Source organism: Delphinus delphis, chromosome 8, assembly GCF_949987515.2.
Source record: "Delphinus delphis chromosome 8, mDelDel1.2, whole genome shotgun sequence".
NCBI classification, from domain to species: domain Eukaryota; kingdom Metazoa; phylum Chordata; class Mammalia; order Artiodactyla; family Delphinidae; genus Delphinus; species Delphinus delphis.
Genome location: NC_082690.1, coordinates 107679562 through 107706108, shown reverse-complemented (window position 1 = coordinate 107706108; position 26547 = coordinate 107679562). Strand labels below are relative to the sequence as shown.

At 54.2% G+C, this 26547-nt stretch overlaps 1 protein-coding gene across 6 annotated transcripts in view; it reads left to right on the top strand.

Moving 5' to 3' along the window:
* Positions 1–26547, top strand: part of SHANK2 (SH3 and multiple ankyrin repeat domains 2) — a 546027-nt gene that overhangs the window by 110037 nt on the left and 409443 nt on the right. For all 6 annotated transcript variants that reach the window (XM_060019467.1, XM_060019468.2, XM_060019471.1 and 3 more), the window contains exons 5-8: positions 3882–3953; positions 5952–6060; positions 23546–23697; positions 24724–24891. In XM_060019467.1, coding sequence (XP_059875450.1) covers positions 3882–3953; positions 5952–6060; positions 23546–23697; positions 24724–24891 — 501 coding nt within the window. The remainder of the gene's footprint in view (positions 1–3881; positions 3954–5951; positions 6061–23545; positions 23698–24723; positions 24892–26547) is intronic.

Genomic DNA, 26547 nt, shown 5'->3' with positions numbered 1-26547 from the left:
AGGTTCATTTCCCATATAGGTCATTACAGAATATTGAGTAGAGTTCCCCGTGCTGTGCAGTAGGTCCTTGTTGGTTATCTATTTTATATACAGTAGTGCGTATACGTCAATCCCAATCTCCCAGTTTATCCCTCCTCCCCCGCCCCACAATTATTAAGACAGCGACACAAGTAGGTGGAAATGTGGTTGTTTCTACCGTGACCCCACACGTCACTATTATTATCAAGTGATCGCATTCGTTTCAGCTTAGTCAACAGTGAGAGCCTGTGAGGGTGGCGTCATGGGTGGCATCTGGGCCCTCGAAGGGGGTTGGTCTGAAGTCAGAGACATCTTGGACCACGGCAGCCCCTCATCTGCACATTCCCAGGTCTGACAGTGACTTTGAAGCTGACGTTCTGAGACCCCCAACATGTGTTGGACCAAGGAGAAGGGTTTCCGTCAGGAAAAGCTGGGATGCCCCTGGGGAGTCAAGTGGTTCCCTGTTCTGGCCTCAGTTTGCTCACCTGTGAACTGGGCGTCCATTGAAAAACCCCTTGTCAGGGGCCTGCTCACAGCCTGCCCCTTTCTCGGCATGGCCCACGTGCATGGGACAGTCAAGGATCTGGTCTGATGGAGCTTACAATCCTGTAGATGACAGGCCAGGAACAGTAAACAAACAGCTCATTTGGGGGCTGACAATTTCTATAAAGACAGTAAAACAGGGCGAGAACAGGCAGTCCGGAGCCTACCCTTGATCGGAAAGCATCTTGGAGGAGGCGACACGGGCCCGTCCCCCAGCCCCCGAGAACCGAACAAGAGGAGGCCTGGGAGAGCCCGGTGGGACCTGGGCAGGGCTGTGCCCTGCCTTTCAGGGCAGCCGGCACGCGTGTCCTTCTGCTGTCCCATCCAGGGACTCGTGGCAGCCGAGGCTGAGAGGCGAGCACGTGAGCATTCGTTGCCCCATGTGGCTGGGTGGTCTGTGACATCAGATGGACATGGTCCAGTCCTGGTCACTGTGGGACCCTACCTGCCACCCCACAGCCTCTCTGAGCCTCAGATTCCCAGCTTTGAAATCGGGGAACATTACTACCGTCTTCTCGGTGGCTGTGAGGCTCGGGTGAGCTATTCCTTGGGACAGTGATCTTAGCATAAGGCCTGGGGACGGGCGAGCGCCTGCACTGGTGGGTGCTGTAGCTGCTCTTGCCATCAGCTCTCATTGCCATGAAGGAGCCACTTACACGTGTGTTCGTGCCTCTTCTTGGACCACCATCCTGCCAGGTGGTCCGCTGTGTGGGGCTGAGCCTGGCCTGGAGGTGGACCCGCCAGGGGCAGCCTGGATCTGAGCTCTTTGCCTTGGATCGTGGCCGTAAAACACGGTTGGCTACGTATGAAACACAGAGAAAAGAGCAAGAAAAGGATGTGTGTTTCTGAGCCTACATCCTCTAGCCACAAGCCGTAAACATTTATGACTGTGGAAATAGACATTCTCCTCCATGTGCCTCCTCCACGTGTCCCCCTCCTGCCAGGAGATGTTGTCGACCCAGCATATTTCTTTTTATAACTGAAAAAGCACCCATGGACTTGAATTCCTACAGATCCGTCAAGTTAGCAAACTCTGTTACATCCCCTCACGTCACTCTCAGTGGTTTCTGAAGCCTCAGAGCCGTGACGCATGAAGATAAGCAATAGGGAGTTTCACGGCCGTGCCCAGAATGTGCTGTCCTGGTTGAATCTAGAATCTGAGGGCTAGAGTCCTAAAACGGCCTGCGTCTCCTCCTGCCAGGTCAGTTCGAGAAGGCGGACGCTTACCGTTGGCGACGGTGCACGTGATCCAGGAACGGGGTGCGGCCTGCGTTTCGCGGGACTTTCTGATTTCACTGGTTTATTTTGGCACCTAAAAAAATAATCAAGTTTTTGTCTGTGGCACTGAGGGATTTTGTCTGTTGTGGGATTGCTCTTTCGTTTGGAGTGGAGGGGAGGAGACGATAAGGTGGTCGCGCTGGAAACTTCACATGGGATGAGACTTTCGGGGTTAGGTCACCCCCTGCTCCGCACCCTTTGTGTCACGCCTGTGCTTGTTTAAACTCCTCGGAGTGGGAGGGAATCAAGGGAAGTTGGGGAGGGAAGGGTAAGACAGCGTCTGCCCAGCACCGGTTCTGTGCCAGGAAGCTCACATTCAATCCTCGGGGCACGCTGGGAGCTCTGTGATCCCCGTGCGACAGACAAGGAAACAGAGTCTGAGATGGGGCAGGTGTCCAGCCCAGTGACTCGGCTGCTAGCGAAACGGAGCAGGACCCTGTGGGCCTTCCCTCCCCGCCGTGTCCTCCGCCTGCCTTTTGTCTGTGGAAGAACTTTAATCAAAAAATATGTTTGGGCTTCCCTGGTGGCGCAGTGGTTGAGAGTCCACCTGCCGATGCAGGGGACGTGGGTTCGTGCCCCGGTCCGGAAGGATCCCGCGTGCTGTGGAGCGGCTGGGCCCGTGAGCCATGGCCGCTGAGCCTGCACGTCCGGAGCCTGTGCTCCACAACAGGAGAGGCCGCAACAGTGAGAGGACCGCGTACCGCAAAAAAAAAAAAAAAAAAGAATATGTTTAATCAGAGAAGTGAGAAAATGCAGAAACAAAGGAAAACAGTCAAAGGAGACCAAATAATAATAGTTTAGTCATTAAGCATAGTCAAGGACCTTTAGTTCCTCCTCAAGGGCTAGAGATAATATTCTGAGCCGTATCCTGTGAGCTGTCTTATAGATACTGAAACCCCTACCAGGTGGAAGCAGTTAACCGCATGGTGATCAGACTGTAGCCATGACATAAGCTGCCACAGTTCCGAGAATTGGCCTCAAAGAAATGGGAACAAACCAACCCTGGAACTGAGGCTAACAGGACCTAAAGCAATCAAGATGCCGCTGGTCAGAGTACCGATGACCAATTTCAAGATGACTGCCGGAGCTGACCGTGCTGTCTGCATGGAGCCCCCTCCCTCTGTCTATAAAAGCTCTAGCCCACTGACTGTCAGTGGGGGGGAGTTGGCCTTTGGACGGGAGTCCACCCTCCCTTGCCTCCAGGCTGCCAGCATCAACATAAGGCAAACTCGCCTTTCCACCAACCTGGCCTCTTTATTGGCTTTTGAGCGGCGAGCAGCCGGACCCCACTTTCCGTTACCCTAGGGCAGTGGGGGGTCTGGAGTTGGAGCTGTGTCTCAGCTCAGAGTCCCAGTGACTCCCAAGCTGCCAGCCTCCTTCCCAAACCCGCCACAGGGCATGTACTACAGAGGCAGCCAGGGCACCCAGGAGAAGGAACAGGGCATCGGGTGAAAGGCGCTGGGGATCCGGAAGCAGTCTGCGGCCCCAGTGCACCCTCCCGGGCACCATCACTCTACCTGAGCAAGGTAGACTTACTCAGCAAGCCCCTCTGTTTCCATGACGTCTCTGCCAGGTTAGAGGAGGTGCCGTGCCATTTGAAGGAGCGAGTCTGAGCCCCAGAGTCCCAGGCGGAGGCTGTGGGCTGAGGGCAGGTGGCTTTGCCAGGCTGGGGCTTTTCTGGAGTGTGTTTAATAAAGGTTGACGATGTCGAAGACAGAGCCCACGTGAGAAGCGGGTCCTGATTTGCTGCCATGCTGACGATGCAGAGGAGAGCAGAGCACATCAGCTCCTGAGTCTGGGTTGCTCTCATTTCTTTTTGTGACTTTCCAGCCCAAACGGCGGCAGCATCTCCGCAGAAGTTACCCTTACGCTGTCGTGGGCTCTGTGGTGCGAACGCAAGTAGTTTATTGAACACAAAAGGGTTTGCTAGGGAGCCCCCGCCCCGGGGGAAATACCCACGGACAAGGCGGGTGTTTCCTCTGAACGGCTGCGTGAAATATTTACCTGGTTTTCTTTTTTTCCTGTTTGTGTGTCTGTGCCAGTTTCGCTACAAGAAGCGGGTGTATAGACAATCCAACCTGGATGAGAAACAGTTGGCCAAGCTGCACACGAAGGTAAGCGAGGACTGGTTGTGTCGAGCCGTGGTGTTCGTTTCTGCGTCATCATCTCAGAGATCGGGGGAGCTCTTGGGCAGAGGGTTCTCCTTCCTGTGAGACGCTGAGGCCCCCGCTGCCGCCAGAGCCCTGTTAAACACCACCATCGTCTCCTCCCGGGTGACGCAAACTCAGTCGATGCCTGCACGTAAGGGAACTAACATCCCTGAGAGTGGAGATTGGGGCCCTGCTTTCTACTCACCTCCTCCCGGGTGTTTCTGGGAAGACAGGTGGCCGTTCCCTCTGGGCCTTCGCTGCCGAAATAGGGGACAACACTGAAGTAGGTGTCTGGTGCCGCCACTCTCGTGATTAAGGTGCTGTTTACGTAAACCGCATGGAGGTAAGACGCACAAGGGAAGCAGGGGAGAAGGAGAGGGTTAAGGAGCGAGCTGTGGGCTGTGTTCCAGGCACACCTGCGCTCCGTCAGGGATGCTGTGCCTGTCCAGGGCATGCAGGAGCTGGAGCGTGCGGTGGGCACCTCGCTCAGCATGGAGGAAGATGTGTGATACCCAAGGATGCTCTCAGATGCCCTCCTCCAGGTCCGGCCCCTCCCCGGAGAGCCTGGAGCATTCCCTGCAGAGCACAGGGAGAGCCAGAGTCAGGACGGGTACCCGTTCAGCTTACTTAAACCAGCCCTGATCTGCCCAGGTGAGCTCACCTGCAGCCGTGAGTCCACAGAGAGCATCCCCAACCTCTGGGGTCCCCTTGCTTTTGTTTCATCCCCCCATTCATATCAGGATGGACCTGTGGATTTTCATCGTGTTCAGTGGGTTATAATATGCCATCCTCATTATTTATTTTTGTGCCCAAGTTGTCCGGATGTGGCCGGTGGCCCTTCTGCCTGGCTCTCCTCCCTCTGGCGCTGTCCCCACCATCCTTTGAGTACTGACGGCTTTTTCAGGCACAAGATGGTCAGGTTGCTCTTGCACTTCCCCTGCCCAGCCCTGGAATCTGCCCACACAGGGGTATTTAGATTCCAAGTCTGGGCACTTCGGGTTCTTTTGATGACTCTCTGATGTGTACATGAAAATGTGTTTGTGCATTTAAAATAATGTCGATTAGTAAGTAGCAATGCAGGTGTTCGGAGAAACCAAGTGTATCCTGTGTCCTTGAGCATTTGTTAATGTTTAGTCCCAGAATGTACAGAAAGCATCCAGGTGGAGATCCGTGGGCTGAAGGGTCCAGGGGTTGGTTTCAGGGTGACTGGGGAGGGGTATGGAGTGCGGGTGGAGAACTGGGCCAGTGAGAGCATTAGATTCATCTGACAGAGGCATCTCAGGTACTGTGATTACCATCAAATAGCCCAGGCTATCTGCTAGATGGACAGAAAATTATTATTTTCCTTGCAGATGAGTCTGGGCAACCTGGTCAGTGTTGAGCCCCTGGTCATTTTGGTCTCACGAGGAGCGACTGACTCCCTCACCTTGAATCGCTCGGTGACCCAAGCATCCGTGTGTCCACCTGCAGGTCACGGGATTAGCCACGAGTGGGTTAAGCTGAGTGAGCAGTGCCCTTCTGCTGTCCATAGCAGGCCACTCCGTTAGAGATTAGGAAACACAAATACCAGTCCTCGGGCCTCGCTCAAAAGAGGATGGAGTCAGAAGACCTGGGCTGCACCCTGGAAAGCGTAGTTTTTCAAAGTGGTTCAGGTAGTTCATCCTTTTGAAAGTGAAGGAACATCCTGTGGCTCTCGGCAAGCACAGAGGTCGGTGGGGGATTTCTAGAACATTCATCCAGGACAGGCCAATTGCGTTTGCCATGTGCTGGGCTCCGGGCTTGGCCCCGGGGTTCCAGATGCAGAAGGATGCTGCCTGGCGAGCCTGGGGACTGCAGCAGGGCCCCATCAGGGGGCAGCTCTCCTCCCCGCAAAGGCGTCCAGCCGGGGTGCACCCCGCAAGGAGCCTTCCTGTGGCCTGAAGAGACGTTTCTCTGTAAGACCAATTTTGCTTTTCTCTTTAGACCAACCTGAAAAAATGCATGGATTACATCCAGCATCGTTCGGTGGAGAAGGTCGTCAAGATGCTGGAACGAGGCCTGGATCCGAATTTCCACGACCTGGAGACGGGAGGTAGGGGCTGGTTGGAGACACTTGAGGAAACCCCGCTGGAACGTGGGTTCGGGGAGGAAAGGTGATTCTGTTGTTCGGATTACACGTGCGTAGGCAGCATCGCGCTTTACTCGGTTTTAAAAGTGCTTTCTCCCTCCTCCGGGAGCCTGTGTTAGCGGCGTGGAATCGCCAGCATCCGGGAGGTGCCTGGCGAGTGGTAGGCGCTCAGTACGTACCTGAGTTGAAGGAGAGAATGAGTGAATGAATGAAGGACAGCACAGAACAGCCGTCTCGTGCCAGCCCTGGGAGACGCACATGCACCCGCGTGTGCCTAGCTCCCCCTGCTGGAAACCAAGTCCCTGCGCGTGGGACCTCAGATCGCGCGCGTGGGCTAAAACGGTACGGGGCTCTCATCCTCCGCCCCGCTGACACGGGGGCCGGAGGATCCTTTCTGTTTCTTACCAGTTCCAAATGGGCATCAACTTTTGTTTAATCTTATCTCTTCTCTTTTTGTTTCCAGTTTTATGGAAATACAGTTGACGCAAAACATTGTATTAATTTTCGGCGTACAATGTAATGATTTGGCATATGGATATGCTGGGAAATGATCACCACGATACGTTTCGTGAACATCCGTCACCACTCATAGTTACACATTTTTTTTTATGATGAGAACTTTTAGGATCTACTCTCTTAGCCACTTGTAAATATACAACACAGTATTATTAACCACAGTCGCCATGCTGTACACAACATCCCTAGGACTGACTTATCTCATAACTGGAAGCTTGGACCTTTTGAACCCCTCCACCCATTCCACCCACCCCACCTCCTGCCTCTGGTGGCCACCAGGCTTTTTCTCTGGGTTCAGTTGTTTTAGATTCCACGTGTCAGCGAGATCAGACAGATTTGCCTTTCTCCGTCTGACTTATTTCACATAGCGTTATGCCCTCAAGGTCCAACCACGTTCTTGCAAATGGCGGGATTTCTTTCTTTTTCATGGATGCATGATGTTCCATGCTGGGGCTGGCCAGTCCTTTATGCTGGGGGCTGTCCTGTGCACTGTAGGATGTGTACGGCATCCCTGACCCTCACCCACAAATGCCAGTAACACCCCCGAGTTGTGGCCGCCAAAGATGCCCCCAGACATTGCACAGTGTCCCCTGGTGGGGGGAGGCACCGGCATCCCAGGTGAGAGCCCTGTGCCCAGGGGACACGTGAACTCGACCAGCTGAGGTGAGGCTGTCGTGAGAGCCGAGAGCGGCTCAGGTGAGGGTCTCCATGGCAACTGGGAGCGTTCATCCGGGCAAGTGGGTAATGCTTAGCAGGGAGCGTTTCTCTTGGACTCAGCGAGCGGGGCCTCCCTCCCCCTCTCCTCTTGGGTCGGGCAGGTCCTCCCTGTGCCAATGTCACGTATATGTGTCCCACCTCACAGTTGCTGAACCCACAACAGGTGCGTCAGCTGAAGGAGGGAGCTTTCTCGTCACTTGTGGGGACTCCAAAGCTGGGGCAGGACCTGCACCCATGCTCCTGCCGCCGTGTACGTCCCCATCCGCACACAGGTGGCCGTGCTGTAATCACGGTTGACTCCTGTCTCCTAAATTTAACTGAGCAACGTGGGAACAGGGCTGCTGGCTTATCGGGGACACAGCTTCAGTGCTCGAGATGCCACGGGACGGGACAGGCCTGGATAGGGACAGGAGAGCACAGGCCTGGAGGGGGGACAAGCGCAGAGGCCTGCGTGAAGGTGAGGCGGGCACCAGCCCAGGCAGACACTTGGTGAGACAGGAAGCTGGGGGTCTGTGCGCCGGGAGCTGGGGCGGGGTGACGTGGGCAAACCTCCCGGGCATCCTGAAGGGTGGATGGAGCACAAGGCAGAGGTGGGCCCTGCCGTGCCCGCGCGGGGCTGACCTTCTAAGGTCAGGAGTGATGGGGCAAGACCCCAGCGCTGGGGAGAAGGGCCTGTAGCAGGTGGTGGGTCAGGGGGCACGGGCATCTGCAGAGAGTCTGGACGGGGAGCGGGGCAGCTGCAGGGTTGGATGTTCGGTCTGCAGGGGAAGCACCTTGGGGGTGTGTGTAGCTGAGCAGAGGGTCTGAGCACCAGGGCGGGGGGGGCACACGGTGAGCACGTGCTGGTTCTGGCCCCGAGGTCAGCCCCTGTCACCCAGGCTGGCCCCCAGCTCGTTGGGCGGGGGGTGGGTGGGTACCGTCCATCACTGCAGTGTAGCTCCCAGCACTTGGGCTCAGACCGCACATGGGCCTATGGATTCCTGAGGAGGGACAGTGGCAGAGCTGAGCCAGGCCTGGGGTCTGTGGTCCTCGGGCAGCTTCCGGCCTGGGCTCCCGCTGGCCTGGCCGCATCCGTGGCTGTTTCCCGATGATTCCCCGGGCTGGACACCGCCCCTCCTGCTCCCCCCTCCCCATCATGATAGAGACTGTCGTACAGAGTGAAGTAAGTCAGAAAGTGAAATCAAGTCCACTTTTACGTTAGTGTTCGCTCAGTGCTGTGCATTCCGCGGGTTTAGACAGATGTATAAGGACATATATCCACCATCATGCAGGCGAGGTTTCCTGCCCTGAAAATCCTCCGCGCTCTGCCTGTTCGTCCCTCCCTCCCACTAACCCCCGGCAGCCACTGATCTTTTTACTGTCTCCGTAGTTTGGCTTTTTCTAGGATGTCATATGGTTGGAATCACATACTGTGTGGCCTTTGCAGATTGCCTTTTTTCACTTACAAATATGCACTTATGTTTCCTCCCTGATTTTCATGGTTTGATAGCTCATTTTTTATATGGAAGTAGAGTTGATGTACAGCGTTGCGCCAGTCTCTGCTCTACAGCAAAGTGATCCAGTTATACGCAGAGACTTTCTATTTTTATATTCTTCTCCATGATGGTTTATCCCAGGAGGCTGGCTATAGTTCCCTGTGCTCTACAGTGGGAGCTTGTTGTCTCGCCATCCTGTATATAATAGTTCACGTCTGCTAATCCCACACTCCCAGTCTTTCCCTCCCTCATTTCTTTCTAGCTCCAAAGAATATTCCGTTGTGTGGATGGACCACGGTTTATATCCATCCACCCACTGAGGTGCATCTTGGCGGCTTCCAGATTTTCGTGATTATGCTTAAAGTTGCTATAAACCTCCGTGCAGGGTTCTGTGTGGACAAAATTGACGGTGATCAAACAGGATGTTTTTTTTCTTTAAGACAAAGGAATATTTACAACGAGCAGAAAGGGTAAAGGATGTAGTGAATACGGAAAGTTCTGAACCGGAAGCTGAGGGTGGACCTGAGATTCTGCTGCAGGTCAGCGCCTCGTCCAGCATCACTGCTCCACTCTCCACACCTAGAGAATTTTCACTCACATCCCCAGCTGAGAAGCAGACCGTCCTGGTTGAGAGGCAGGGAAAATGGGGACCAAGGGCAACACGTGAAATGAGAAAAGCGAACAATGGGGTGGACATTCTTGGAAACAAACTAAGTCATGGGCAGTTCCCCGGACAAGGGCGTATAGTGACCCAGTTACAAACGGAGAAAATACCAGGAGAGGATGTAACACAGGCTCCACCGAGAGGCCAGCGCCTTAACGTCTGGGGGACAAGCACGCGACTTCCCTCTCGCCTCTGTCCGCTCCGTAGGGTGGCGGTCCCCGCAGGGTGGGGACGTGTGAACGTTGGGTGAGGAGCATGTGAGTGTCCCCGTGTGGAGCGGCTCATGCTTGGTGGGGTCTCCAGAACGTGCCTGTCATGTCAGTGGCGCAATGGAGACTCAGTACGTGTTGTTTTCTCCTGGCTGTGGACCCAGAGGGAGGAAAACGGGGTTGATTTGGTGGCCGCCCCCAGGTGATAGGCGGTGTGACCAACTTGTCCCAGTTTTCTAGGGACAGCTCTGGTTTTCACACTGAGGGTCCCCGTCTGGGAAGCCCCTTGGCCCCGGACACGCTGGCGCCCTCGGCCCGTCGCCTGAGAAGTGATGGGGGACACTTCATAGTGACACCGAGGTTAAACAAGAACCTCCTGGGGCCCGATGGTGTGCGCAGGGCGTGGTAGGCCTGTCTCCCTCTGTCCTCGGGCTCCCACGAAGCAGGGCGTCTGCGAGGCCAGCATCCCCGGAGGAGCGGGGGCTCCGAGAGCGGAGGCCGGGCGCCAGGTCGCCTCGAGGCCGGGGGGACAGAGGCTGGCTTGCTTGCCCTTGCTTTCCAGGCTCTCACCCGGGGTGGAAGGGAAGCGGGGTCGGCTGCGGGCCCCCTTCTCCCGTGCCGTGGCTGCTGGGATGTGGCCGAGGCCGTGGCGGACACAGAGGGTCCGGGACTGGAGGGCCTGTGGTCGCCAAGCTCCTGGGTGGAGTCTCCTGCTGCAGTGCCAGGCCGGCCCAAGGGGGCAAGAGCCGCCCCCACCCCCGTTACTCCAGACACTGCCCTGCTGTCCTCAGCGGCTCTGCCAGCCCCAGGCTGTGCCCGTGTCCTAGCAGCTCCACCCGGAGTTCTGTGACTTTCTTAAAAGCCACCTGGTAATCGGCAGAATCTGGCTGAGAACCAGACTTCACGTCCCAAGCGGAGAGCTGAAAGCAGCTTCCTTCCTAAGAGCAGGAAATGCCATGATGCTCACACCTGAGCGGCATCCCTGCACTCGGGCTGCGTGGTCCTCGGGCGCCCCTGGGCTGAGCTCGGGAACCCGAGTGGGGCGAAGCATACCTTCTGGCCTGAGGGACGCACAGAAGAGAATTAAATCCTGGAGGAATGACCTGTCAGTGAAAACAAAGCAGGCCGTGTTAGTCAGACCTTCTAGTGCCTTTTCTGATGGAAATTTGGTCAGGTAATGATGCCAGTAGCAGAAAGAAGCAGACTGTCTGCCAGGCTCATCTCCTGTTTCAGCTGGAACCTCTGGGACGAGATGGATGCTGTTTCGAGCCCTGAAAGGGAACTAAAACTAACAACTCGAGCAAAACTTCAGGCTTCTGTCTTGCACCGTCTTCCCAAACTTGAAAGAAGTCCAGGCACAACAGAGGCAGGGCTGTAATAAAGCTAGAAACGTCTCTCAGCCCTCGAAGCAGGTCGATCAGAAGTAGAAATTGAGTACGCGTTGATGGGACTGTTTGCAGAGCCCCTGTTGTGAGTCGGGGCTTTGTTTCTGAGATCCAGTGACTACGCCAGCTTCCAGGCGGTGATAGGGCAGCAGCTCGTCATCCAGGCCGAGATGTGCCTGTTTCTGCCACACGCCCCCGCAGCCGGGCTCCCGGGGAGCCCCCTGCCCAGCTCCCACACGGCCCAACTAGAAGGCTTCTCGGACACTGGATTGCTCTCTACTGAGGGCGCTCCTTTGGTCCAGATCCTACAGTCTCCTCGTAGCCCCTGAGCGAGTCCCTGTGTGAAATTCCCCAGGAATAGCACCTCGGGGACACAGCCCTGGGACCTCGTAAGCACCAGTCTGCAGGGGGTCCAAGACGCACGGAGTACCCAGTGCCAGTGCAGTTAGCTTGAGGGCTGCCGAGCCAGTGACCCCGAAGACGTCTGGGTGCCTTTGGCTTGCTGGGTGCAGTTTCTGGTACAGAGAGACCTGTTTTTAAGTGAGAGCTCCAAGCAGCATATTCGATCATTGACGACTTTTTCTTATGTGTAATCTGCCGTGCTTCAGAAAGGATCATAGGTGACGCATACAGGTGCGTGTGGTCCAGGAAGATGCAATGCATTAACTGAGAACTTGAGGAAGTAGGGAAAAGGGCGGTGATGTGGCGGCAGAGACGGGGCCCCCGGGGGTGAGCCTTGGCTTTGGGGACGGTGGCAGAGCCGGCCGGAGGGGGAGGGGGATGTCAGTCAGGTGACCCATGACAGGCACACACAGCCTTGGGTAGGTGGGGTCCCCAGGGGGCCACGTGGGGACAGCCAACAGCAGCATTTTTACATGAAATCGTCAGCCGAAACATGAACTTGGGGTGGGTTTTTTCACAGCTCTTTTAAATGATTACTTTACAGCAGTTTTAGACTTACAGGATGTGTCCCCCTCCATGCCCCACACCCATTTCTCCCCGTCACCGTCTTACGTGAGTAGCGTACGTTCGTTATGATTAATGAACCAATATTGATGTGTTACAATTAACTCACGCCCATGCTTTCGTTCGTAGTTACTGAAGGTCCGTCTTCTGTTCCAGGATCCCTCATGACAGGTAGCCCTCCCGTCTCCGTAGGCCCCTCTTGGCTCTGACAGTTTCCAGGGCTTTCCTTGCTTTTGATGACCTTGGCAGTTTGGGGAGCTGGTGCGGTGTTTTGTAGCACGTCCCTCTGCTGAGGCTTGTCTCAGGTTTAGGTCATGATTAGATGGGGGTGGTATGTGGGTTTGGGAAGAAGGCTGCAGGGGCAGATGCCCTTCTCATCGCACCGTATCAAGGGCACCCCTCTCACTGGCGTGGACCTTGCTCCCCCGGCTGAGGTGTGCTTCTCAGGCTTCCCACCGAAGTGAACTCTTTTCCCCCCGTTATGGACTGTCCTCTTCGGAAGGAAGTCACTAAACCCAGCCCACGCTTAAAGATGAGCAGTTCCGTTCCACCTCCTGGACGGCAGTGTAGCTCCGTAAATTACTTGGAATTCTTCTGCAGAGGAAAGAGTTCATTTATTTATGTAGTTATTTTTATCAGTGTGGACTCCTGGATGTTTAACGTACACCTGCGTCATAGTACAGCGCCACTTGACATGTTTTGTTGCTCAAATGGCTCCAGCTTCGGCCGTTGGGAGCTCTTTCATTTGCCTACTGTGTCTTTTTCTTTTTTTTTTTTTAATAGAAGTGTTACTTCTTTTTTTAAAACAATATTTATTTATTATTTGTTTACTTACTTATTTTGGCTGCAACAGCTCTTAGTTGCAGCACAGGGATCCTCACTGCAGCATGTGGACTTCTTAGTTGCGGCGTGCATGTGGGATCCCGTTCCCCGACCAGGGATCAAACCCGGGCCCCCTGCATTGGGAGCACGGAGGCTTACCCACCGGACCACCGGGGAAGTTCCACCTGTGTCCTTTTGACACATACCCATCCATGTGGATGATGGCGATGATGATGGCGATGATGATTTGACCACTGTCTTGCTTCCTGGCACCGGAAGGTGTTCCAGGCTCATTCTGTATGTTTCCTGCCCCAGTCTTAGAATCTGCCGTTCCTCCCAAGTGCCCTGGAAGAGTGGTCTTAGAAACCAAGATCTGGGTGCTGGGTGTGCTCATTGCCACTGGGGAGTAGTTCCTTCTGAGCTCTCTCAGAGGAAAGAACAAGGAGATACATGTGTGTACCAGTCTATAAATGCTTCTGTGTGTAACCACCTGAATCTTTATTAAGCGAAACGTGAGTTCATACTGACCTCCCCAGTCCTAATCCATTGCCGGTGGGATCATTCTCTCCTCTCCTTGCTTTTCTGTAACCTCCCACGTAGACAGTGAGAAGCCTGGCTTCCACTCTCTGCCGTCTGTGTATTTAATTGCTCAATTCCAGGGCACCTGCATAGTGGTTTCTAGATGGTTGACCTGCACTGCACAGTGGAAAGCAACTTTATCAACTAGAGAACCGTGCTTGCGTGACGTTCTTTTGCCTTTTGTCTTTCAGACTCTGCTCATTCCCGCAGTTACACAGGTCAGCACTCTATTCCCCCACCTCCTCCAGTGGGGTTGTTTCTAACGTTTTAGTACAATTAGACTCTTTTGTCACATTCTGCGTTCTATCCTGGGATCCCACATCTCCTAAATGAACTTTTAAGCTTTATTTTAAAAATTTGCATCCGTTAAGCTTCACTCTTTGTGCTGTAGAGTTTATGATTTTGACAGATATTTAATTCTTACGTTCACCATCACAGTGCCATAAAGATTCGTTTTGCAACTTTTTTAAAAAAATCCCCTGTGCCTTTTACCTATTCAATCCTGCCCCTCTCTGGAGCCCCTGGCAACCACTGATCTGTTTACCATCTCCATAGTTTTAAGTTTTCCAGAATATCATATCATTGGAATTATACACTGTGTAGATTTTTCGGACTGGCTTCTTTCACTTAACCACATGCATTTAAGATTTAGCTGTATCTTTTTTTTTTTTTTTTTTTTTTTTGCCGTATGCTGGCCTCTCACTGTTGTGGCCTCTCCCGCTGTGGAGCACAGGCTCCGGACGCTCAGGCTCAGCGGCCATGGCTCACGGGCCCAGCCGCTCCGCGGCATGTGGGATCCTCCCAGACCGGGGCACGAACCCGCGTCCCCTGCATCGGCAGGCGGACTCTCAACCACTGCGCCACCAGGGAAGCCCCTAGCTGTATCTTTTTTATGACTTGATAGCACTTTCCTTTTTAATCACTAAATAATCCACTGTATGGATGTCCTGGTTTTGTTTATCTCTTCACCTATTGAAGGGCTTCTTGGTTCATATTCACCAGAAGCTTCCAGCTTTTGGTGAATATGGACAAAACTGCTGCAAACACTTGTGTGTAGGTTGTGGTGTAGACATAAGTTTTCACATCAGTTGTGTGAACACCAAGGAGTACAGTTGTTGGATCATATGGTAAAACATCTTTTAGTTTTGAAAGAGGCTGCCAGACTGTCTTCCTAAGTGGCTGTACCGCTTTTGCCTTCCTACCAGCAGTGATGAGAGTTCTCTGTTGTTGCTCTATATCTTTGCCAGAAGTTGGGTTTGTCAGTGTTTTGGATTCTATCCATGCTAATAGGTGTGTAGTGGGATCTCATTGTTCTAGCCTTGAATGTTTACTTGCTCAAAATGTCCTATACTTTCCAAATTCTTGGTTTGATAGGTCCCGTGTGTCTGCTTCAAACCACATTAGTACCAGTGTGTCTGTGTGGGGTTTTTTTTTTTTGCCCAGGGCTTTCGTTGTAAGAAAATCACAGGCCATTGGGACTTCCCTGGTGGTGCAGTGGTTAAGAATCCGCCTGCCAACGCAGGGGACACGGGTTCGAGCCCTGGTCCGGGAAGATCCCACATGCCGCGGAGCAGCTAAGCCCGTGTGCCACAACTACTGAGCCTGCGCTCTAGAGCCCGCGAGCCACAACTACTGAGCCCGTGTGCCACAACTACTGAAGCTCGCGTGCCTAGAGCCCGTGCTCCGCAACAAGAGAAGCCACCACAGTGAGAAGCCTGCGCACCACAACGAAGAGTAGCCCCCGCTCGCCGCAACTAGAGAAAGCCCAAGTGCAGCAAGGAAGACCTGACACAGCCAAAAATAAATAAGTTAATTTAAAAAATAGTAATGCTTTAAAAAAAAAAAACAACGAAGGAAAATCACAGGCCATAGACCACTTCTCAGAGCTGCCCTCCTTGATTTTGCTATTGGAAGGACAAAAGTCACAACTTCTCACCCATGCCTTCTCCACAACCTGATGGACACATGGGACCGCACGTCCCATTCCCCTCATGGTCCGCGCAGCCGACACCAGCAAGCCCAGGACACCTGTCTGGGAGCAAGAACCATCCACTTTTTAAAAACATTTTATGGAAGTAGAGTTGACTTACAACGTTGTGTTAATTTTTGCTGTACAGCAAAGTGATTCAGTCATACCTGTATATATATATATATGTATATACCTTTTTTTTTTTTAAAAACCCACATTTGTTTTATTTTATTTATTTTTCTGGCTGTGTTGGGTCTTCGTTTCTGTGCGAGGGCTTTCTCTAGTTGTGGCAAGCGGGGGCCACTCTTCATTGCGGTGCGCGGGCCTGTCACTATCGCGGCCTCTCTTGTTGCGGAGCACAGGCTCCAGACGCGCAGGCTCAGTAGTTGTGGCTCACGGGCACAGTTGCTCCGTGGCATGTGGGATCTTCCCAGACCAGGGCTCGAACCCGTGTCCCCTGCATTAGCAGGCAGATTCTCAACCACTGCGCCACCAGGGAAGCCCTGTATATACCTTTCCATATTCTTTTCCACGGTGGTTTACCACAGGATGTTGAATGTTGTTCCATGCGCTCTACAGCAGGACCTTGTGGTTTATCCGTCCTCTATATAACATCGATAGCTTGCATCTGCTGATCCCAAACTCCCGACACTTCTGGCCCCGCAGCCCCTCCCCCTTGGCAATCTCAAGTCTGAAGAACCATCCGCTTTTAAACTGTTTGATCTCCAAGCAGTTGCTATGCGCGTTCTACCTTCGCAGGCCTAGTTCTATCTGACGTAATTCTATCAGGGGAACGGAGAACCCGCATGCGCGGCTTTCCTGGTGCTGTTGGAAATTCTGCTCATCTGGGTCCAACGAGGCCAGATCTGATAACTCTTATGAAACTCGCCAGATCACCTCTTGGTAACAGATTTTTATCTGGAACACGAGGCCCTTGTTCTTTTCACCAGAATCTCTTCACCTTGCCTCCGTGCTTTTGTTCCCTAGTGTCAAAGATTCCCCTCACAGAAAAGAGATTTGTGTCTGTTTCTCCCTGTCCGTCTCTGACCACAGATCTCGGCCCCGTGAACCCACTCGGGACTGTCCGCTCTGCAGCACGTCTGAGCGCCGAAGCCAGAATCAGGGAGACCGTGAGGTCTCAGGTGGTCAGGACTGTTCCGTTTGTGGCAGGTAGGGGGAATGCAAGGATGGCTCCGCTGGCTTGTGGACCAACATGGGAGCCAGTCGCTGGAATGCTCGGGGCTGCTGACAGTTTGGGGGAAACCCACCATCGCCATCCACTCTGCTTAATGGCCTCAAAGGCCCGTGGGTCGTTCGGACGAGTCTCACGTGCTGGCCTGGGAGCTCTTCACGGGAAAGTGTCCGCCCTCGAGAGCGATGACCGTTCAGAGGAAGATAGCTGTAAATCTCCTTCTCCTTCATGGTCGGGCGTGGGCTATTAATCAGATATTCTGGTGGATACGGATCCCTGTTTTAGCAGACTGGAAGCCTTTGTGATTTTGCGTGATTCACTCATAATGAGATAATGACACTGAAACACTGAATGCAGATCAATGCCAGAGGTGCTGGTGTCTCCAAACAGGTGCTGTCCATCCTGGTAAGTGGCTCCCAAGCCCACAGCCACCCACCCCCCCATTGTCTGTGATAACAGGGCAGGGAGTTACCCCCTCCTGTGCACCCTGTCACCCCGAGTGCCAGAGGTGGAGCGGAGCACCTGGTTCTCACAGTCACGTGAGCATTTACGTGGCCCAGGCGGGTTGTGTGGCTGCTGTGGACAGGTGTCAGTCGGTGAGCTGGATGGTTGGAGAGCCTTAACCTACAAGACGTTTTGGACTCACCTTCGCCGTCCTTTCATCTTACAAAGGAGGCACAGATGATCCGCTGGGGTAGAGCAGAAAACACCAAACGATCTATCTCCCCATTTAAAAACATTCTGTCTATGTGTATTCTGTAATTTATTTAATATATGAGTGCCGTAGGGCGTGTATTTTTTATTTAAAAGTTTTATTAAGGTATAATCGACGTACGATTAAAATTCAATTTTTGTTTTTTGTAAGGCTTTGTTGAAACATACCATTAAATTCACCCATTTAAAGTGTGCCGTTCAGTGTCTTTAAAAACATACTCACAGGGTTGTGCACCGTCACCACTGTCTCATTTTAGAACACTCTCATCACATCAAAAAGAACCTCAGTACCCACTAGCAGTGACCCCCCTTTTCCTCCCACTCCCCACACCCCCCAGCCCCTGGCAACCACTCATCTACTTCCTGTCTCTTTGGGTTTGCCTGTTCTGGACACTTTGTAGAAATGGAATCACACAATATGTGCCCTTTTGTGTCTCGTTTCTTTCACTCAACGTAATGTTTTCAGGGTTCATCCATGTTGCAGCACGTGTCGGCGCTTCGTCCCTTTTGACGGCTGGGTAATATTCCACTGTATCTGCTCCCTGGGTAATATTCCACTGCATCTGCTCCTCGGGTAATATTCCACTGTATCTACTCCCCGGGTAATATTCCACTGTATCTACTCCCCAGGTAATATTCCACCGTATCTACTCCTTTTGTTTATCAGCTCATCAGTTGATGGACGTTTGGAGTTGTTTCCACTTTTTGTCTGTTGTGACAATGCTGCTGCGATTATTCTTGTACAGATTGTGTGGACGTATGCTTTCCTGTCTCCCGGGTATATGCCTGGCAGGGGGCAGGGAATTGCTGGGTCTACCCTTTGAGGGGCTGCCAGATAGTTTTCCAAAGAAGCTGCACCATTTTACGTCCCACCAGCCGTGGATGAGAGTTCCAGTTCCTCCACAACCTCATCAACATTTACTATTATCTTTTTTGTTTTTATTATAACCATCTTAGTGAGTACAAAGTCATATCTCATTGTGGCTTTATTTGCATTTCCCTAATGACCAGTGATATTGTTTGGTTATTCTTTTCATGTGCTTATTGGCCATTTGTGTATCTTTGGGGAAATGACTACTTGATCCTTTGCCCACATTTTGATATTATTGCCCGTATTTGTCTATTCTTGTTGAGTTGTAAGAGTTCTTTATATATTCTGGGTACAGGTTCCTTATCAGATATATGATTTGCACATATTGTCTCCCAGTCTGTGGGCTGTCTTTCCACTTTCTTGATAGTGTACTTTGATGCAGAAAAGTTTTTAATTTTGGTAACGTTGAATGGATCTCTTTTTTCTTTTGTTGTTTGTGCTTTGGGTGTCATATCTAAAACAGTTGCCTAACCCAAGTCACAAGGATTTAATCCTGAGTTCTCGTCTATGAGTTTTATAGTTTTAGCTTTTACATTTAGGTCTGTGATTCATTTTGATAAGTTTTGTACATGGCGTGAGGTAGAGCTCTGACTTCATTCCTTTGCGTGTGGAAATCCAGTGGACCCAGCACCACTTGTTTAAAAGACTGTTCTTTTTCCCATGGTCGTGTATGACTCATAAATAAAGGGATGAATCCGTATGGAGGACGTAGCACCATTTTCCTTGGTTTGCTTGTTTATAGATCGCATACGTGGTAAAGTGGGAGAGCTGTGCCCCAGGTCCATGTATCTCAGACCTGATGTCTATGAGTGACCTGGCAATCTTGTTAAAAGTCCGTTCTGATTGTGTAGACCTGGAGTGGGACCAGAGATTTTGCGTTTCTAACCCGTTCCTGGTCATGCCTACGTGCTGCTACCCATGGAGCACATTTGAATTAGCAGGTGTTTAGAGCAGAGGGTCTCAAACTCAGCTGCACATTAAAAACCACTTTGGGAAGCTGTACGCATCCTAATACTTGGGTCACGCATCACACCGATTCAATTAGTGTCTGGGGGGTGGGAGCACGTGATGTCACTGTGCAGTCGAGCACGTGAAGCTGTCCTCTAGCAAAGTGCACCCCTTGGAGCTCCAGGGTCACTCTCAGATGCAGATTCTCAGCCCTCCAGTCCTGTGGAGGCGTTTCTGGGAATGGAGCCAGCGTGCTTTGCATTAACCAGCTCTTTGGGTGATTCCCACACGTGCCAAAGTCTGAGAACTGCTGTTCTAGGTAATGAGGAAGGAATCCCCGAATCCCGCCTTTCCTCTCGCGGGTCCTTGGGAATTTTGAGGTGTGGCTGAGGTCCCTGTGGGGTTCAAGGCTTCTGTCAATGTCACCGGCTGAGCCCAGACTCGAACTTGAAGGTTCCGGCCCCAAGGCCAGGCTTTTCCCACCTGTGTCGTTTTGCATGAGGCAAATGGGTACAGGGAATGGGGTGGGTGAAATCTCTCCATTAGGAATAATTCAGTAATGGGTCTTATATTCAGTAATGGGTTAATTATTTACAAAGATAAATTGAGTGCACTGTTTGTGCTCCCTCGGACAACCTTGAGATCAAATATTAATCTTGTGTTGCTTTGTTTGACTCATTTTTATCCGTCTGTGTGCATGTATACATCTCTGTCTGTGTATCCACCTATCTGCCCTTCCTTTAGCCATCCCTCCCTCCCTCCCTCCGTCCCTCCCTCTCTCTCCCTCCCTCACATCTATGCACCCACCCATCCACCTACCTATCTACCTGTCTGTGTATCCATCTGTCTTACAATAGCTCGAGGAGATATGCCTGGTTCCCCCTGCCCCGGGACAGCCACCACCCCCAGCACAGGGCAGAGCACTTAGTAGGCCTGTGAATGCATATTTCATTTGGTTTGCATCTGGGGGCACCAAGACCATCTCTTGCTGAGAAAAGAAAGACAGTCACGAGGGGTTGAGCCTGTCCGGGGGGAGGGGGAGGGGGAGAATAAGCATTGGCTTCACAGTTTATTTTAGAATCACTTTTATGATTATAACATAATAAAGGCTTTTAAAAATACAGGGAAAAAAACGTAATGAAGAAAATAAAGCCCATCTCTAGCTGAATCCCCTGGACAGACTCTGACTGTGGGCTGGGCACTGTTCCAGCATCGGACGTTGACATTCGATCCTCACAGAGCCCCACGGAGTGCAGGTCCTGCTTTTACCCTGACCATATAGGTGTGGAAACAGGCCCAGAGAGTTTGGGACACCTGCTGGAGGCCACCCAGCCTTTCGGGAGCAGAGCTGGGCTGTGCTGCCTCTGCGGGAGGTTCTCACCAGGCTCTGGTCCCCGGGTCCTCCTGAGGCCCCCGGATGCGCCCCTGCACCCAGGCTGGTACGCAGTCCCAGCTGCAGGGGTCGGCGGCTGTCCTGTGCCTGCACAGTCTCCTGCCCGGGTCTCCCCCGACACCCAGACAGACCGCAAGCCGTGGAGCTGGCGCCCTGTTGCTGTGCTCGTAGACGCCTCCCTCCTCGTGCCCACCTGAAAACCTTCCCTTCGAAGCACGACCTGGTCATTCCCGGAGCCAAAATGCCAGCAGGCAGTTTCTAGGTTGGAGGCAGTTCTGCCTTCAGAGTCAGCTCCAAAGATGAGAGACCTCGGTCCCCTGATGAGGTTATATTTGCGGAGGTTCCTGTGTAATTTTTTTAAAACTTAGACAATTTCGAAATGCAAAACCAGAAAAATTTTCAAAGCACTGTGGTGCCAGGGAACTGCCGCTCCCAAGTGCATTGGAGGAGGATCCCGTGTGGCCCGGTTATACGGACAGTGCCGCAGCTGATTGACAGGTATCTTCTAGGTGGTCCCATCCGCCCATGTGGGGTCTCAATGGACGCCCCCTTCCTGAACCTTCCTGAACGCGAGGTCTAAGCTGGGAGCCCCCCCTGACCTCGCCAGCGTGGGTCCTGGCCGGGTCTGAACGTGGCGGGTGTGAACGTGGCAGGTCTGCAGTGTCATTCAAGGAGGGTCCCTGGAACCCTCGAGATGCTGCCACGTGCCACTCGATGTGCCTGGATGGCGTCCACGGGCTGGAGGTCCCAGCTCGTACAGGAGACGGCACAGTCACCGACGGGTGTCTAGTTCTCTCCACCTGCTTACGTGCCCAGTGCTGTCTGCCCAGCCGGGCCACAGGGGTCTGTGATTTGGAATTTTACCATTTGCCAATGCCTCCCTCTGAGACAGTGTTCTCATTGTAAAATGACCTTGACGCCGTCAGCTATGAAAACAGTGCCGTATAAACAACAAAAAAAAATCTCCTTTGGACCGCTTAGCTTTTCCGCTGGCCACGTGCAGACCGCCAAATAAGAAAGAAAAGCCCGAATCGTTTGGAAGGTTGACCTTGCCCTAGGTGCTGTCATCCCGCATGCGCTGACCTCAGACTTGAGGAGCTGCTCTAAGAGACTTGGCTTTGGAGGGTGGTTGCTGGCAGCTCCCGACGGCCCCGTCCTTTACGCCCTTCCCAGATCACCCCTCGCCCACCGCCCTCCTGTGATGTCTTTTCCCTGCAAGGAACCCAGACCCTCAGATGCTGCTGTCTCTCTCTGAGTGTGCTTCTCTCTGCACGTCTGCCCCGTTGCCACATCTCTACCCCCGTTTCCCAGATGGCCTGGATTCCCAAACACCCCTCACCGCGTCACGCTCTCCTTGCCTTGCGCGTGATTTCTGTGAGGGCACGTTCCCACTGTCACCAGCGTCCCCTAGCTGTCCCAGAAAACACTTACTTTTATTTTTTATTAATTAATTAATTAATTTTATTATTTAGGCTGCGCCGGGTCTTCGTTGCAGCACGTGGGCTTCTCCAGTTGTGGCGCGTGGGTTCTAGAGCGTGCGGGCTCAGTAGTTGCGGCATGCAAACTCTTAGTTGCGGTATGTGGGATCTTAGTTTCCCGACCAGGGGTCGAATCCGGGCCCCCTGCATTGGGAGCGCGGAGCCTTAACCACTGGACTACGAGGGAAGTCCCAAAACTCCTAATTTTCAAAAACCCCCGCGTGAGAAGCTGCCTCTCGTAGGTCCGCAGCAGGGATGTGCCCGTGGCATTCGTGACCATCATACCACTTCCCTTGGGAGAGAATGCGTAAGCTGCACTTTACATATGCTCTAGGGCGCGTCTACCCGCTGCAGATGACGCTGCAGATGAGTTTCAAGGAGCGGGGTAAGCCCACGAGGCTCGCCATGAAAAATCAAGGTACAGAGGGATTCCAACGGTGAATTTTAAGAGCCCTCCAGACAATACCCATTTATGGATAAATAAATGTTGTAACTGAAAATGGATGGGAGTCGTCAATCTAGATTTGTGGTGAAGTTGCCTTTTCTGGGGATGGAGGGTGGTGTGGTGATGTGTCAGTGACAGGCGGTTAGAAGGGCATTCCACCCCATGGAAGATGCCCCAGTCCTTTTACTCTCAAAACGTGCTTGAGGACAGAACGATTCCTTATTAACTATTAGCGTTTTGGGCCACGGGAACGTGCACGTTGTCGTGTTACTCTTTGCACTTTTCTGTAACATAAGAGCCTTTCAAATTAACCACATCAGAGTCATGCACTCTGCTTGGCGGTGGTGATGGCGGGCACGTGAGGGTCACTGAGGAGAGACGTCTGATGACAGAGACTGACATCCTCGGCCATGGCCACCTGCAGGCTGGTCCACCTGCACGGGGTGTGGGAGCCCCTTCCTGACCCTCGTCGCCGCAAAGGCGGGCTTCAGCCTTTGGTCCCCTGGGCTTCTGCCCCACTTCATATGTTGGTCCTTCCATGCGTTGGTCCGGTCCCATCATGATGGCTGTTGGGGTCTCTCTGCTCTCCCAGATGGAGACCCCTGCAGGGCACGACCCTATGTCTTACTCACTTGTTTCCCTGCAGCTCAGTCCCTGGCATCTACCAAGATACCCATAGATGCTGTGAAGTTGAAGTGAAGAAAGGCGGGCATCTGCCTTTCCAGTCTTTAGCTGCAGCCCTGACTGACCCCTCCTCCTACAGGGCAGCGTCGGCTGGGGCTGCGGGATTCTGTGTACCGAGGGCAGAGGCAGTCGGGGCAGCTTCTCAGACTCAGAGCCCACAAGGCGATGATGTGGAACCCTGCCTCTGCCCCCGTTGTGATTTGCCCGTGACCCCGAGAGTCACCGCCATCGTCACTAGGGTTGCCAGAGCCATGCTGAGTGCACGGACGTTTGGGGTCGGCAGGTGGGTGGGAGCCGTGACGCCCTGGCGGGTCAGTCTGTCAGGCTCACTTTGGGACGTTTGAACTTGGTTAACGGGGTCACGTGACTTGGCAGCCTTGCCCCAAGTGCCGGTTCTGACGTGCATGTGTTTGGGTCCCTAGAGACTCCCCTGACCTTAGCCGCGCAGCTGGACGACCCCGTGGAGGTGATCAAAGCTCTCCGAAACGGCGGGGCCCACCTGGACTTCCGCGCCAAAGACGGGATGACGGCCCTGCACAAAGCCGCCCGCGCCAGGAGCCTGCTGGCCCTGAAGGTACAGGCGGGGCCCGTCTCACACGGTGACGCCCCCTCCTCTGATCCCCTGGGTAGGCCCTGCCCCACTCCCCATCCCACGACAGCCACCTGCGGTGACCCCAAATTGTGTCCGACTAGAGCTCAGAAGTGGGGTCTGGCCCTCCTGCCCCCCGCCCCGCCCTTGGTGTGGTTGCTTTTATTATAGAATCTGTGAGCAGAAAGTTATCTTTCCCCTTCTGATTCCGCCAAAGGGCTCGTATTTTCAGCTCAAACCCACCTCCCTCCACGGGAGGGCGCTGCAAAGCCAGCCCTCTGCCACCGAGCCAGCCTCGCTGCTGCCAGAGCCCCCCCAGACATTGGAAGCTGATGCCGAGGGAGGGGGGAGGGCGGACCTCACCCCCGTTTTCCTCCCCGCACTGTTCTTCGAGCATGCTCTACTGGCCCTGGCTCTGCCTGCGGGCACAGGGCGCATGCCCCCAGCCCATGCTCTATCAGGGCCCTGGCGCGGAGGGGAGGGGACCCACAGCTGTGGGGTGACGACCCCCAAGATGGTGCTTTTCTGTAAAGCAGACTTCTTAACTGCACAGCGGCTGCACACTCGTCAGCTGGCTTCCTCGGGAATCGAGTGACAATGCTTCCTAGTTTTGCCAGCTGCAGGACGTGCACGGAGATGGGTTACACTGGACTTTTAGGTTCACACCTTTTTCCTGCAAATGTCACCTTCCCCTCGTCGCTGTCCGCTGGTCCACAGGGCCCAGCCGGGCTCAAGCAGGTAGTGCCCAGCGGGCCACGTGTGCAGAAGGCCTCCCCGTCTCCCGGATGTGTAAGCACGTGTGCGCGCCTGGCACCAAGTGCTCCTTTAGGGCCAGAAACCTCGCCGTCTAAGCTGGGGCCTCCTTAATTCCGGGAGTCCAGGAGAAGCTCGGGAACCGAGGGCTCCGTCACCCTGGCCCGGGGGAGCGTGACCTTCCTCTTCCTTCTCGATCGATTCACTCCTGTGAAGGGGGGTGTGAGACCAGTGACCACACGTCGGTGTTTTTTTCAGACCCTGTTGGAGCTTGGAGCATCCCCGGATTACAAGGACAGCTACGGCCTCACGCCGCTGTATCACACTGCGGTGGTCGGGGGCGACCCCTGCTGCTGCGAGCTGCTGCTGCACGAGCACGCGGCCGTGAGCTGCAAGGACGAGAACGGCTGGCACGAGATCCACCAGGTGCGTGGGGCTCGCCCCTCACCTGCTCTCCCGACGGGCGGGGCTGGGGTGCTGGGTGCACGCCCCCTCCGTGGGAGCCGTGGGCGCCCCGATAGAGCCCGCAGGTGCTTTCTGCGCACAGGTGCCCCAGCACAGGGCGCACTTCCCAGATCCCACCTGCAGCAGTGGAGTTGGGGGAATGTCGGCTTGTAGTCGTGGCAGAAACAGATCCACCTGGTGGCTCCGATGAAGAGTCTTTAGTGGACCGAGGGCAGGGAGAGGAGACCGTGTCCCCGGAAGCGGGGACAGCGGGCCGAGGAGGAGGGCACCCAGCAGGAGCCGTGTCGCGGAGGGATGCGGGAAGAAGTACCACGGCTGCTTTATCATCCTCCCGCCCTCCCACTGGCTGAGCCCCGCCAGAGCAGGCCAATCACGGAGCCTAGTGGTGCAGGCCTGGAGGTCAGGGTCTCCGGGTGGAGAAGGGTGGACAGTGGGTTTGGGAAAGCAGAGGGGGAATATCCGTCCAGGAGGTCAAGGAAGAGGCTCTGACGTTCTCTCGCTCAGCCTTTACGTTGCAGTGAGTTTCACTGCTTCTCAGGCTGCCTGTTTCCCTCCACCGCCGTCACCTTACACACCCGCCCATTTGAGCAGGGTCACGCACCCGCCCACTGTGGTCAGAGGACCCGGCTGCCCCCGCCCCCACCCCCACCCCCTCCCCCTCCCCCGCCTGGCCTTTCTAATGCTCAGTTCCGGTTCCTCAGCGTCCCCGCGGCCTGGAGAAGCCTCCAGTTCCCTCCTGTGGTGTGACGGGGCTGTGCTGGGGGAGGGGGGAACTTCTGCGAAGCTGCTCACAGGACCCCCCGAGCCCACACCCTGGGCGGGACCTCGGAGGAGCAGTGATGCCTGCCTGCCCGCTGGGCCTCTGTTTGCTCAACTGTAAAGTGGGCCTCAGCAGGGCCTCCCACACCTTCGGGCCATAGAGAGGACGGAATGTTAGCAAGACCCAATGTTTTCCAGATAAGTCCAGCCTTCCTGCTTTGGCCTCTGGCTGAAGCCGTTGCTTCTGCCTGGAGTGTCACATCCTGGGCCCCCAGCTCCCCAGCCAGGGCTGCGCACAACCCCAGGGCCCGCGTTGCTCTGTTTGTCGCCCACAGTGGTGCTGGGCAGTGGATGGCGTCGGTACTGTTGGCTTCTTCCGTGCGGCGGGCGGGGGATGAGCTGCTCAGGGCACACGGGGGACGGAGGGCGCAGCGTGGACCTTGCCAGTGACCGGTTCCAGGTCTCCAGGGCTTCACTGAAGAAGGTGCTGGGAGGAGTTGCCCCTCCCCCAGCAGGGTTGTCACTTGGCATCCGAGCATCAGGCTGGAGGCCGTGGTCCCGGCAGTGGAGCTCCCAGTGGGCACTGCCAGCCTGGACAGACGGGGAGGGCCTGCCCTCGCACACCCAGGCACTGAAGGTGCCCCCTGGGCATGGAAGAGGCAAAGGAGTAGGGATGTGAGTCTCACGCTGAGGGTCTCAGTGTCGCACAGCTTGCATCCTTCCGGAGATGTGGAAACGGAGCAGAAGGGCTTGGGTGGAGTGAAGACTCTGCGTCCCCGAGGTTTCCTGCTCGGTAGATCTCAAGTTCTGTGATGCTGTCTTCGTTTGGGTTCAGATTCGTCTTATGAAACCACCGCG